The 14114-nt window shown below is 35.5% G+C and overlaps 4 protein-coding genes across 8 annotated transcripts in view; 2 read left to right on the plus strand and 2 right to left on the minus strand.

The window, feature by feature from the left end:
* LOC128670953 (m-AAA protease-interacting protein 1, mitochondrial-like) lies at positions 1–2128 on the minus strand. Its single transcript, XM_053746992.2, has 4 exons — positions 1907–2128; positions 983–1420; positions 620–818; positions 1–349 (listed from the first exon to the last, which is right to left on the minus strand). Exons 2-4 carry the CDS (start codon positions 1418–1420, stop codon positions 159–161), a joined length of 828 nt encoding a protein of 275 aa, XP_053602967.1. The 5' UTR covers positions 1907–2128; the 3' UTR covers positions 1–158.
* On the plus strand, positions 915–10932 carry LOC128670952 (beta-1,3-glucan-binding protein-like). Of its 4 annotated transcripts, none has more exons than XM_053746987.1 (9): positions 916–938; positions 5202–5273; positions 5625–5817; positions 7102–7256; positions 7553–7716; positions 8750–9001; positions 9156–9304; positions 10455–10556; positions 10712–10932. In XM_053746987.1, the coding sequence occupies exons 1-9, from the start codon at positions 931–933 to the stop codon at positions 10826–10828; spliced, it is 1212 nt and encodes a 403-aa protein (XP_053602962.1). In that variant the 5' UTR covers positions 916–930; the 3' UTR covers positions 10829–10932. The 4 variants fall into 4 exon arrangements, with proteins under 4 accessions (XP_053602963.1, XP_053602962.1, XP_053602965.1 ...); XM_053746989.2 differs by lacking the exon at positions 916–938 and adding an exon at positions 4531–4570; XM_053746988.2 differs by lacking the exon at positions 5202–5273 and having other exon boundaries at positions 915–938.
* On the minus strand, positions 10921–13675 carry LOC128670954 (uncharacterized protein). The gene is made up of 5 exons (XM_053746993.2): positions 13539–13675; positions 13069–13278; positions 12028–12310; positions 11522–11576; positions 10921–11152 (listed from the first exon to the last, which is right to left on the minus strand). The coding sequence occupies exons 1-5, from the start codon at positions 13582–13584 to the stop codon at positions 11009–11011; spliced, it is 738 nt and encodes a 245-aa protein (XP_053602968.1). The 5' UTR covers positions 13585–13675; the 3' UTR covers positions 10921–11008.
* TfIIEalpha (Transcription factor IIEalpha) overlaps positions 13410–14114 on the plus strand; it is a 14859-nt gene continuing 14154 nt past the window's right edge. Inside the window, exons 1-2 of one of the 2 annotated variants that reach the window (XM_053746986.2) lie at positions 13410–13602; positions 13808–13997. The gene's annotated coding sequence lies outside the window, so the exon portion shown is untranslated. The remainder of the gene's footprint in view (positions 13603–13807; positions 13998–14114) is intronic. The other variant, XM_053746984.2, reaches the window with a different exon arrangement.

The following is a 14114-nucleotide window of genomic DNA, read 5'->3' on the forward strand; positions in this document are numbered from 1 at the left end:
TTTAAAGTGCAAACGTCACTTTTATTTGATTATGAATACATCTCCTATGTGTGTAGGTACATGTTGTTAACAAATATTATTATGAAATATTATAAGAACATCACTTAGGTGTGTAGGCACATAAAAAAAATTGTCGATATCGTTATCAAATGATAACTTTATGTTTTTTGTCGTAATACCTCAAAGCGTGTTACTTTAAAATAAGCTATAGTCCACTCAGGTATGCAGTGAGGTGTGTATTCGCGATGAAATCTTGCAAAAATTTCAGTGAATATCAAAGCGTCTATCGTGTTAATGGGAACCCACTTCAATGCGAGGAAAGCCATATCCACGTCGCAGTATTTCTTATCTGTCAAAGGAAATTTTTATTTTAGCGTCCATTGGGAGAAGTGGTTAGGATAACTAATAGTAGGTGGATTTATGAGTAAGGAAGAAATGTGGTAAAATAGTTCTCTAGAGTACCTATAAAGTATTAATTAGCCTATAAAATATTAATTATTAGAAAAACTGTTCAGTGTCAATGGCCTTTAAAAAGTTACCAATGTTTTGAAAGTCAGGATTACTTTATTTTCTCTTTGGCAAACGTATTCCTTTACGCATTTCAGAAATGTTAACAAACCTGCTATCCTGATGAAATAAACCTTCCTTGGCGATGATATTTGAATATCGTTCCGGTTAAGGGATAGCAGTGACCTCTGCCGGTCGCTCCAGTTGCGTTCCAGCTCCCGTAACAAACTCAGCCGAGCGGCTTTCGTAAGCAGCCCGTTCAGCTCGGCATATTGACCTTTGCTTATCACATCAGTCACGCGGGAAATTGCCTGCCAGTTCAGATAGTATTAGTAGTAACCATCAGTATATAAAATTAACGCGACGTTATAATTACTTAATAATAAACTGTGCTTTGGGCGGACGGTATAAGAAATATAAGAAATGAAATGGTAAGTAACTGTTCAGAATCTCAAAAAATATAAATATTATGTACCTGTTTCGCTCCGAATTTGAATTCTTTCTCTTGAAAACTAGGATCCCATACATGACGCAAAACGCAAAAGTCGATTTTTATCATAAGCCACGTGAAGGGGTTCTGTACTAATATAAGTTTTGGAACTCGTTTTTTATTCGGATCTTTTTTTCTTTTGAAAAAGAAAGTCTTCGGGAAACCATTTAAAAAGTCGTTAGATTGCTTAGTCGATGGTTGAAGTAATTTATCGCCATTGTGGAGATTTCTGTGTGGTTCCAATTGCCGAAACTCGATCCAGGGTTGGTTGAAGGATATGAGGGAAGATTTCGTTAGTCCTGGGGTAATAGAGAGCAATGGGGTATTTTTGTTCAATCCCGGGCCACAACTACGACACTTTGCCAGCGTTTCTATTTGTGCTGGCCAGTAACGTTTACCCAGTATCCTTATCACACTTGCCATCTGTGATGATACAAGTGATAATTTACTTTGATGTTTAAGTCATAAAAACAATTGTAAAATACCAAAATATACACCACTGAATACCTAACTAGTAAAGTGATTATTACACATAATTTTTGTTAAGGTATCAAGCCACATCTAGAAATGTTGAATAACATTTCTAGTTTACTGCCTAGGTTTAATCTTTTACTTTGTTAAATTGTACGTATGTAGCCTTAGTGTTTATTTATTCATTTACTAGCGGCCCGTCCCGGCTTCGCTCGGATAAAAATGTAATAATTATACACCTAAACCTTTCTCAGAAATCACACTATCTATTGGTGAAAACCGCATGAAAATCCGGGGAGTGGTTTTTGACTTTATCGCGAATAGACAGTAAGACGCGGTAGAGGACTTTGTTTGTAAGGAAGGATATCATAGCTCTAATTTGACCATATAGCTATGTTTCACAGGCTTACAGACTAAAACTGGGGTTCGTTCACTTACCTAATATATATTATTTTTCACATCACGCCAAAAATAACGTGAATATTACATTTAAATCCACCCGATTTCATTTACCATTTCCCCATTGCGGCATTTGAAGAAAAATATTTAAGTTAGATAAATAAACTTGACAAATTTCCCATTTTTTATTAAACGAAATTATAAATTTTGATTCCTCCGTGAATTATGAGTTTTGTTTATTTAGATAATGACAATATGTCAATGCCAAACTCTATGGTGAATTAAGATTATGTAGCAAAAAGTTTTTTCGAGAATAAAGCTTTACAAGGAAAGCCAATGGAGCATCTTTCCCAATCCGATTTATCGCCACAAACATAACAAAGCATTATTCAATTTCTGTAGCGCCTTCGTACAAACAAATATCTCGTACAAATGTCCAACTGATAAATAAATACAAAGTTATTTACAACTGACGATACAACATATGAATAAGTTACGCATGGATGCTCTATTATTCATCATACACATACGAGTACAGCAAAATATTTAACGAAGACAAAAGTAATAGGTAATTATAACAAAGAAATGTTAACACACAAACTTTTCATTAAAACTCGAAGACAGAAACGTGCCAACCTGATCTGATACCTAAGTTTTTTTTTTTCATATATATTTTTTATATTTTACCAAACAAACATTAAATTAAAATGTAAAAATTAAATTAAATTAGTTTAAATTTATAACATGTATGCACTAATTAAAATAATCCTTCTCTATAACGTAATTTATTTAGAACTAGTATTTAGACCTGTAACAATATATAAAATATGCTAATTTTCAGTAATAATTACAACCACAATTATTTTCTACTAGCTGATTCCTGGGACTTCGTTCGCGTGGCTGAACAATTTTTGGTAATGAGTTAAAATTATTAGAGAAATTTAATTGTACAGACAAATGTAACGATACCTATACATACAGAAGATGCTAATCAGACTGAAAAAGTTTCAGTCAGTTTAGCTGAACTATTATGACTCTTCTTCAGCTTGTGTTCCAGATCTTCGATTTTTATACCTCAACAGAAAATGCTCATCAGACTGAACAACTTTTATTAGAGCGTCATTTCTATATTCATAGTTTAGCTGTACCATCATAGGTCTACATCAGGTATTCCAGATCTTCGATTTTTATATCTCAACAGAAAATGCTCATCAGAGTGAACAATTTTTGTTAAGTCGTTATTTCTATATTTCCTATAGTTTAGCTGCACCATCATAGGGCTACATCAGGTGTTCCAGATTTTCGATTTTTATATATCCACAGAAAATGCTCATCAGGCTAAATAACTTTTGTGAAGGCGTCATTTCAATATTTCCTATAGTTTAGTTTTACCATCATAGTACTCCATCTGGTGTTCCAGTTTTCAAAATCATTTATACCCTATATGTTGACCAGGCTTTATAGCTATACAACAAAAAAATTTCATTCAAATCCGTCTAGTAGATCCAGAGATTAGCGTGTGCAAACAAACAGACTTTTTTTTAAATTCTTATTCTATTACTGATTCTCTACCGATCTCAATTTTTTTTATTATATATATAATATTTCTGTACATTGAAGATATTTAAATATCACACCTTTTTACTGTTTTATTATATGTATATTGATATTGATAAAAGACACTTCGATACAGGTGTAAGGAAAGTCAATCTTAATTAATTTTAATCCATATTATCTTGTTATTTATTAATCAGTTTAATTTAAAAATAACAAAAATAATTCTACCTACTCATAAATAACATGAATGCTACGTGGGGGATCACTGATATGTATGGCTCCTTCTACAGATACACAACGATGTTCTGAAAGCGTGATCGAAAACTAATCCGTATATGGATATCTTTACACATATCAAAACTGTAAACGTCTATATCTAAGTACATAAACGATATTTGAGAATTAAATGGACTATCTTCTTTCTTTTCGAGTGTGTGATTGCTAGTACTGGTGTCAGATTTTATTAATGTCGCCTAAAGTCATCTGACATAACTTTATTACTAACTACCGACATCTAGTTGCAAATAGTCGCATACACACTAGTGAACTATCTGTCCACCAATGTGCTGGTTTCCTCACGACATTTTCCTTCACCGGAAGCAAGTTGTGGTTTATGAAAGCTACTATAAATGACTCAGAATGGTACCTATACAAACTCATGTGGCACGAGTATGATTCGAATCTAAGACCTTTCGATCCCAGGTGTTTTTTAGAATTCGTAGTTGTAAATTCACACAAAAACATATCTAAATACGACAGGCTTAGTAATCCGTAACCTACCGGTGGTGATGGAGTGTGGCGTGCATGTTTGAATGGTAGACACCATTGCGTACTGTAGATAGAGAGAGAGTATATTCCAGTATATAAGAAGACAACCGATGTTTCTCTATATAAAATTAGTTATTTTTTGTTTGTTTATAAATATGTTGACATATTTATAAACAAATATTATTTAATAAATCAGAAAATGTATGCAATGACAAGGTTGAAACCGTAGTCGAAAGCTAGTAATGATTGTAAACGGATTTCAGATAACAGCATCATAGTAATCAATTGATATCTTGTTTATGATAACAATATGCGAAGTGATTTAAATCAACCACTTTTTAGTTGTGTAAACTTAGTTATACTTTCGACGTAGACCAGGTGAGATTTTTTATTTATTTAATAAGTTAAATTAATAAATTAAATATGTGCATGACCACAAATATTGATATATTTGAGTCCTAGGTATCAAAATCAGATTCTACCTACATCAAAATTAGATTTACGTTGTGTTAATTTATCTGCCATCCTACAACTGGCGTATATTTTGTATAAGAACACATACTGACGAGCTATTATACCAAATCTATGATGGCGGTATATACCATAATGGGGATTTTTTCAATAACTTCGTTTAGCGTTCTTGACCAATCCATAGGCAGATTGATGGTGTAAACCATCAATCTGCCTATGTACATATATCTATTCCCTATTGATATATATTGACTATTCGACTGAGTAAATAATAAACTGTATGAATGTATTTAAATAATCAAATACGATAATTAAAAGTCACTTTAAATAATCAGTTTTATTAATTACGTGATTCAAATATTTTTTTTTAGTATATTTGGAATGCTTTTTGACTTCAAAATCCGTGACGTTACAATACATTACTATCATACAAGCTCCAAATTTTGTTTTTGACATTATGAAAAAGTATCTCATTTGGCTAGTTCATGGAATTAGTAGACATACCTACTGTTAGCTTGTGTGTATGCGTCCCTTGCAGGTGCATCCCATGTACAGTGAAATGGACCTCAATCGTCATCCGACCACCGTCGCGTGTAACACCTTTAATTAAGTAATATAGTACATTTTCTTTTTATTTAATTTTGCTAATACTACTAATTACATGGGCTAGTTGGAGAATAGCCAATTGCTCAGTAATGGGTTCGATTTCCAGCGCGGGCAAATATTTATATACTTTCTCACATAAGTATATTGACCTGTGGTTCAAGGTGTATTGTGCTCGTTAGTATCTATATCCATCGGATCCTCAATACAAGCTTCCGAGCTGTCTGTCTGATTTAATTGATTTTTTTTTAATGACAATATTTAAGGTGATGATATTACACTAATAATATAATTCGCAATGTCCGCAGCAAATATTACATAATTTTACTTCATAATAAAAATTTGACAATTTCCACAGCAAAATGTGGACGATTTTGCTGGGTGTGGTGGCCCTGGTTTCCCTGGGAGAAGCGTGTAACCCCACCGTGACTACCGTGAGCGGAACCTTCGCTCCTTCTTCCTTCTGCTCAGGAGACTTAATCTTCTCTGACGATTTCAATGAATTCGATCTGGAAAGATGGCAACATGAGAACACCCTGGCTGGAGGTGGTGTAAGTATATTTTATACTTACCTATTTTCAACATAAACCATTTAAAATTTTGCACTAGTTTTCCCCGGATGCGAAATCATCAACCGTTTGTTTTTCTACAAACACCTACTATTCGCTCATGACTTAGCGTAAGCTAATGCCTAGCCTAAAAGTTCAGCTGTCTAAAAGTTTGTCAAAGGTGAGTAAGTCGTGGTGCAAAACTTCCAAGGCCCTGGTTATTTGTTATTCAATTGCTTATCAAACTTTGAATTAAGATTGCGCGAAATCCGACGTATCTAACTTGTTTTATCAGCGTAATCCGTAACGAATTAAACTTGGATTAGTGATGATAATTATAAATATAATGGCAATTAAATAATAAATAATAAAAATATTACCTACTAGCTGCACCCCGGGGCTTCGCTCCCGGAAATTTCGAGATAAAAAGCACCCTATGTGTTATTCCAGGTTATATTCCTCGGTGGCGCAGTGGTAAAGTGCTTGCCACTGAACTGAGAGGTCCCAGGTTCGATCCCCGGTCTGGTCATGATGTAAAATGATCTTTTTCTGATTGGCCCGGGTCTTGTAAGGTTATCTATATATGTATATGTTATAAAATATAGTATCGTTGAGTTAGTATCCCATAACACAAGTCTCGAACTTACATTGGGGCTAACTCATTCAGTGTAATTTGTCCTAATATATTTATTCTTATTATTATTATTCTACTAGTGTACCAAACTTCATAACAATTCGTCCAGTATAGATATTGCGTCGCCCCGCCTGTAGATCGAAAGGTCCCAGGTTCGAATCCTACTCGTGCCACATGAGTTTGTATAGGTACCAATCTGACTCATTTATAGTGGTTTCCATAGACCACCACTTGCTTACGGTGAAGGAAAACATCGTGAGGAAACCTGCACACTGGTTGATTATTATTAACTTGTGTGTGAAATGGAGAAGGCAATGGCAAACCACATCATTAATAATGCTAAGAAAGTTGTTGTGTGTGTTTCATTCCACGTAATAACCACGACCCTCAGCCATGAGGAATACGACTATGAAGAAGGAGATATTGTGTGAAAGAGTAACAAACATACATACACACATACATCATCATCTCGCAAAATTTTGCACTTATAGTATTAGTAGGATGTATAATGTATAACTACTTAAAGGAATGTGAGTGACAAATTACTTCAGACTAAAGTCATTATGCAAGGCGGATTTTCCAATATAAAAGAGATGAGTGTTTTTCAGAATTATCCTCAATTTATTAACTAAAACAAAAACTTTTTGTTTCAGAATTGGGAATTCCAATACTACAGCAACAACAGGACAAATTCATTCGTCCACAGCGGCCTACTGTTCATCCGACCTTCCCTGACTTCCGACCAGTTTGGAGTTCCCTTCCTCAGTAGTGGACACTTAAACATTGAAGGTGGCGCGCCTGCCGACAGGTAATTTGAACGCAGCTCTATAATCATCATATTATTTTTCAAAAGTCGGTGCTAAAACTATCCGTAAAACTATCCTTACCTACGTTTAGGTACTTTACGTTTTGTATGAATTTAGGGATTTTCAAAGACCTCCCAAAAGCTCAATTCAAGTCCATTTATTTAAATAAAAATATGTTACTATATCAGTCTTTTTACGTTACTCTATCACAGGAAACCCCAAATTCTGCTGGTGCTGTTATAGAAATGTGGTGTCATTCGTAAGACTAAGTTTAATTAGATTGATTTTTACAATCCAGATGCACGAATCCTCAATGGTGGGGCTGCGAGCGCAGCGGCTCCCCCACGAACATCCTGAACCCCATCAAGAGCGCCCGAGTCCGCACGGTCGAGTCATTCAGCTTCCGTTATGGTCGTCTCGAGGTCCGCGCCAAGATGCCCACTGGCGACTGGCTATGGCCAGGTAATTTTTAACTAGTCAACTTAGTAAAGCCGAAGAGTTTCATAATAAAGTTAAAACAGAGTAAAATTGCTCCTGTCTTATTAGTACCTCAGCACAGTACGGCTGCATTTTGTGACAGCTTCTTTCGTTATGCGGCCACAAAATGTTGGAACAATTTGCCGCCTCCAATTAGAAACTCTAAATCTGTCATTTCATTTAAGTCAAATCTTAAGTTGTTTTTATTAAATGCTCAATCAGATACATAGCCGTGCTGTACTGTGATAATACCCAAATAGATTATTAATATTTTTATTCGTTTCATCTTTCATATTTTAAAGTTGTTATAGTAATTTTTGTTGCATTTTCCTCCCAGTCATTAATAATGTTCATCCATCTTAGCATTGTTATTTTGATAATACAATTGTATAAGTTTCTCGGTTTTATCTTGCAAACTCTTTTCTGGTAGTGCCATCATGTTTGGTATCACTGAAAATCAGCGTCATGGCTCTTCATCATGGCACAAGCTGAGTGGTACCCTTTTGTAGCATATTTAATGTACCTTTGTAATATTAACATTTTGTTCATTTCCTGTGATGTATATTAGTATGTTATGAATAAATTTATTTCTATCTCTATTCTATTTGACCGCGCTAATCTGCGTAACTAACAAAGTAGCAGTCCTAATTGCAAAATTATTTTTATATAACTACGATAGCATTCAGGAGAAAGGTAAGCAATTCAGGACCCCAATATGCCTGCGAAGCCGCTGGGCACAACTAAAATAAAGAGACTCATGTTAAATCTAAATGCCAATGAAAATTATTTCGTAGGTACCACCTATAATATTGGCATTATACTGAGCAGACAAATATAATCTTATGATACGGGTACATACGAGTATAAGGAAGAAATAATATGATAAAATACCTACAGAAATTAGAAAAATTAAACAACAAAACAAAATAACTTCTAATAAATTCTTGACAACGAACAATAAACAACCTACTTATTTACTACCAACTAAACTACCACAGTAAAGTACATATAACTCCAGCTATCTGGTTGATGCCGGCACACAATGTCTACGGAACCTGGCCATCGTCCGGGGAGATCGATCTCGTGGAGTCACGTGGTAATCGCAACATGTTTATCAACGGATTACACATCGGCGTGCAGGAAGCCGGCTCCACCCTGCACTACGGCCCGTATCCGGAGTGGAACGGCTGGGAAAGGGCACACTGGATCAGGAGACAGATCCCCGGTTGGAACGAGGAGTTCCATCGCTACCAATTAGAATGGACACCAGGTACTAACTACTAAGGGCCTATTTCATTATTTTGTGATAAAGTATCAGAGGCTATCTGAAATGTAATATATGAATCACAAGTGCGTAGTAATTAAGTACGTTTCTAGGCTGGAAAAATTGATCGAAGAAAATAATGTCAATTTCTTGTCTCTAGATTTTCTTCGATTCAGTATCGATGATGTTGAGCTTGGCCGTGCTACGCCTCCCAATGGAGGTTTCTGGGAATATGGCGGTTTCAACAGCAACCCTGGAGTCCTCAACCCATGGAGATTCGGGTCCAAAATGGCTCCTTTCGACCAGAAGGTAAGAAACTGAGAAGATGGTCAAGTGGTTTATATGTAGTTTAGGTGAATTATTTGACTAAAGAAATATAAGTTGATCCTTGTAATAAATAATGGAATTCGAAAGTATTCATTCCAATCCGCATCTAATACAGAGATATAATAGTATAGTTTTGTCGGGAGACCTACATAGCATTAAAACTCTCCAAAGAGCCTCTACGTTTTGGATCCATATCCCCACGCAAGCCTCTCAAAGGACCGGACTTAGTGCCGTGAATTCCAAAAGAAGATAAACAATAATAATAATAATAAGCACGCAGGGCAGCTTGTGGCGAGCTGTTGGGGAGTAGCGACCCCATGGACCTGAGTGCTCCTAGGGTAGGCCCTGTTCCTCACCTCCGATCTTCCTAACCCAAGGTCGGAGTGGAAACAGAGAGGTAACGGGACCCCTACCTCTGGCTTGCCTTCACCGGCCGGCCAGAGTGGAGTCGCGAGAGCTATATGCTCGAAGGGTGGAAGTATAAAATGTCATAACGCCGGGGGCGTCTAAGTGGATCACCATGATTTCGCGCCCCAAAAACTCACCTCTCTACACACCCCTAGCCGCCAACGCTAATGTTGCCCCTTTGTCGCCTATCGCGGCGACTGATTTGAGGGGACCATCGAGTGAGCGATTCGAGTCACCACTTGCCACTAGTCAGTTATCATGATTATGGAAGGTGTCCGAACTCTTTGCAATAGCCCATTCTCAGTCCATCCAAATTTCATTCTATAGACCAGTACTTCTATCCATTATAATGCAATAGTTCACACTCCCGCCGAGACCTGCTAATGGTCATATAATTTTATTGATATATCCGCGAGCGGGTTTTGGCGGGAGACCTACACAACATCAAAACTCTCCAAAGGGCCTCTACGTGTTGGATCTATAACTTACACGCAAGCCTGTCAAAGGACCGGTCTAGGTGCCGTGTATTGTTAAGGAGAAACATAATAATAATAAATCTTTATTTAACCAGAATCAAGTACAACGTTTCTGAGACTAAAATATAGTAAAACAATATATATATATATATATATATTTGCAAAAACGCAAAAATGGATCTATGACTCACTTCACACATAAGCCTGTCTCGTGAGAGCCAAAAAAATACATAGTTTTCTCATTCTAGTTCTACATTATCATGAACGTGGCCATCGGAGGTACTAACGGTTTCTTCCCTGACGGTGTCTTCAACCCTACGCCTAAACCATGGTCGAACACTTCCCCTCAGGTAAAACTATTTATTATTAATTCTTATTCCGAAGTAATTTAATTAATTTTATGTTGCAATTAGTATGGTCGACTCGACGAAGAATTTTAAATCAATTTTATCAAAAATTCCATTACATTTGTTATAAAATAATACATTTTTAAATATCATAACAGGCAGCAACCGATTTCTGGAACGCGCAAGGAAATTGGCTGCCAACATGGAACTTGAACGTTAATGACGGCCAAGACTCGTCCCTTCAAGTGGACTACGTGAGAGTATGGGCTCTTTAAAATGATTCACTTTAATAGGATATAATATTGTAATTCTTTTTATTTAAAAGTTAACGTAATTCGAGAAAAAGGTGTTAAAATAATAAAATATATATTTAACACGCTGCCGTATTTTTATTGCATTTACTTGTTTCCATCAGGTACAAAATAATTAGTTCCCTCAAAGGAGTTATTAAAATGTCAGTCCATATGATAAAATCTTGGGCTCATATACTGTGCTGGTCGGTTGCTCGACAAAGGTGTGGAGGTAGACATCATGTACGAAGGTATCCGCCTCTTGTCAGGGAACGGGCTGATCCTAGAGTAGTATCGCCTTTCTATCACCTGTGATACAAGATTTAATATTAAATGACAGCCCGTGGCCCCAATCCTTAAAACACTAACGTCATAAAATCATATAATTCATGGATTTCAGTCAATAAAAAAGTTGTCTGATTGAGAATCTGCACCAAAAATGCACCAAAATATGGCCGGAGGTTTTAAGGAAACCATCACTTCCAGTTTTTGTAGGACTTTCGGGAATATATCATACATAGGTTTTTGTGTGATCATTTGATTTTTTGTGTATAATTACACAGTATATTTTTTCTACTTAATAAATAATTTGAATCACATTATTAATCAATTTCCATTTCAAAAAATGGCGGCGCCACATTTCTACTTTAAGTAATTTAAAAATAGATAACGATTCACCTTATCAAAAAATCTCGTCAATTTAACAGAGTTGGTCGTGCCAGGAGCGAGAGATCTGAAAAAAATTACAGTATTCAAAATGTTAGATATTTTAATCCACACATCATGTTTATATGTTGGACATCGTTTATTATCTTTTTCTGAACAAAAATAAAAAAAGGGTTCCGAACAAAATACTGAACCCTTATAGGATCACTCACGCGTCTGTCTATCCGTCCGCCTGTCACAGCCGATTTACTACGAACCCACTGGACCAAATCAGGTGAAATAAGGGCTTGTTACGAAAGTAAAAAGAGGCAAGGAGCAGGCCGGGTAAACCAATCATAATAATATGACTCCATGGGCTAATAGGAGGAAAAACAATTAAAAACATTTCTAAAATAAGTAATATGCAGAGATTGCAATGAACAGGCGATATAATTATTACCAAGAGATTACTTGTCTTTACTAAAATCTCACAGCAATATGATATGTTTGACGTTGCTATATAAATCAGGATAATGTACCTCGCTTGATGGCAGTTCACAAATATCTCATCAGTCCCACATTGCTCCGCAATGCTGCTAGCCAGTCGCCGGTACTGGTTCTTCCTTTGCTTCTCCTCGGCCAAGTCGAACTTTGTGCCTATAACTAGTATAGGTATTTGAGTGGAGCCTAGGAACTGTTCAGGATCAACGTCCACATGCTGAAGAGTTGAGTTGGAACTGTCCTGATTTAAAATCTCTGTCAACCACTTTTGCAAATTTATCTGGCTTTTCCTATTTGTTAAATCGTGAACTAAAATGATACCTGAAAATTAGAAAACTTGTGATAAATAGACTAGGTACCTAACTATTATAGTATTAATTTTTAATTAAATTTAATTCTATGTTTATGGTAGGGATGGCGATTTGAGATCGGTTAATCTAAGAATCGATTTTTGGAGCAAAAAGATCGATTTTTTAAATCGATATGTAGTACTGAATCAATTGAGTGAATCTATATTTCACCCTTGAAAATTGTATTTTTTTGGTATAATAAACCAAAAAGTATTTACAATTAATTGATTAAAAAGTTTAGATAGGTATTAAGCATTTAGGATCTGCTACGCTACGTTATCTATTTTCTTAACTTTGTTAACCAATACATTTAAAAAATACTTGTCTGATCTCATGTTTTGATATGGTAATAAAAATATTTTTATCATCAAATTACCTGATTTTACTGTGATAAGAGATCGTTAAATTTATAATATATCTTGTTTTTAATAAAATAGATTTATATTACATTATAAACAAAAACTTGAAAAAAGATCTATTTTTCAGAAATCGATCTTATTGGCCTCGATTTTTATGTGTTTCGATTTATTAGACAACAATTCGAATCGATTTAAAAATCAATGTTTTCCAGAAAGAATCGCCATCCCTAGTTTATGGCTATATATTTATTTCAATCATACGTGCATAATGTACCGAATCGTCGTAAATGTACGCGACAAATACACCTAGGAAGAATTGGGTGGACTAAATGTAATGTAACGTATGTACAGATTAAAAATATTTACTTACCGTGAGTTGGCTGATAAAATACATCCCTTGTGTTTCTATGACCATTTGACCCTCCCACATCCCAGAGTTCCACGAAAAACGTATTCTGCGCTTGAGTTCCCTCTTTGTACCTGTGCAACTTAACTTCCACGGAACAACCAACGGTCCAACCCGGAGATAACAACGGTTTGTTGTGCGCCACCAAGTATGTCAGAGATGTTTTTCCAACCCCTTAAATATACAAAGATTTTTATCATTGTTTCCAATTAAATCAAACTTAGGTAGACCTTAGGTAAACCTCCACATTTTTAAAATTCCCGCATCTCATATATACCTAAATTCGTTTTGTAATGTTGTCGACGCTAAGTGTCATGGAGGCAGTCATGTTGGCATACAGTGAGTTACACAGACGTATATTTCCTATATTAAATACATGTACATAATATTGTTCAAATACAGAGTGAAATTATAGAACAAAAAATATTATTTACCAGAATCGCCAAGAACAACAACTTTTACTTTCTCAATTGCAGCCATTTCTTTCACAACAACACGGTAAGTCTATTTTGACTTTTATTACCAACCACCACCATACAAAAAGTGTTGCCATTATATGTACAAATAAATACAGCGATCAGATACTCATACTAAACGATAATAGGGCATATTACGCAAAGTTCAGCGCAGATGGCGCTACTGGTACAACTAAGGTACACAAACATTGCCAATGGAGGCTTAAAGCGTCAATTTTCAATTGCAGATTTACGACCAAAAATACTTTCTACGCAATCGTGGTGCGAGTTTGGTCAACTGCGGTCATAAACTGATATATATATACTCGATTTTGACTGAAGATCTTACCTGTATGAAGTCCATATTTTAATAAGTCTTCACGTGTGAAGTGTTCCGAGCTTCTTTTCAACTGTTTACTGGCTCGAAAATTTTACAGCGTGAGGTGTATTCCATACTATTAAAAGTTTTTTTATCTTATGGAAAACGATTTTTCCCAAAATTTCGGCACACGAATATGCTACATTGTTGTATATTTTCACAAACGAATGCTTACA

This window comes from Plodia interpunctella, chromosome 6 (assembly GCF_027563975.2).
Source record: "Plodia interpunctella isolate USDA-ARS_2022_Savannah chromosome 6, ilPloInte3.2, whole genome shotgun sequence".
Taxonomy (NCBI): domain Eukaryota; kingdom Metazoa; phylum Arthropoda; class Insecta; order Lepidoptera; family Pyralidae; genus Plodia; species Plodia interpunctella.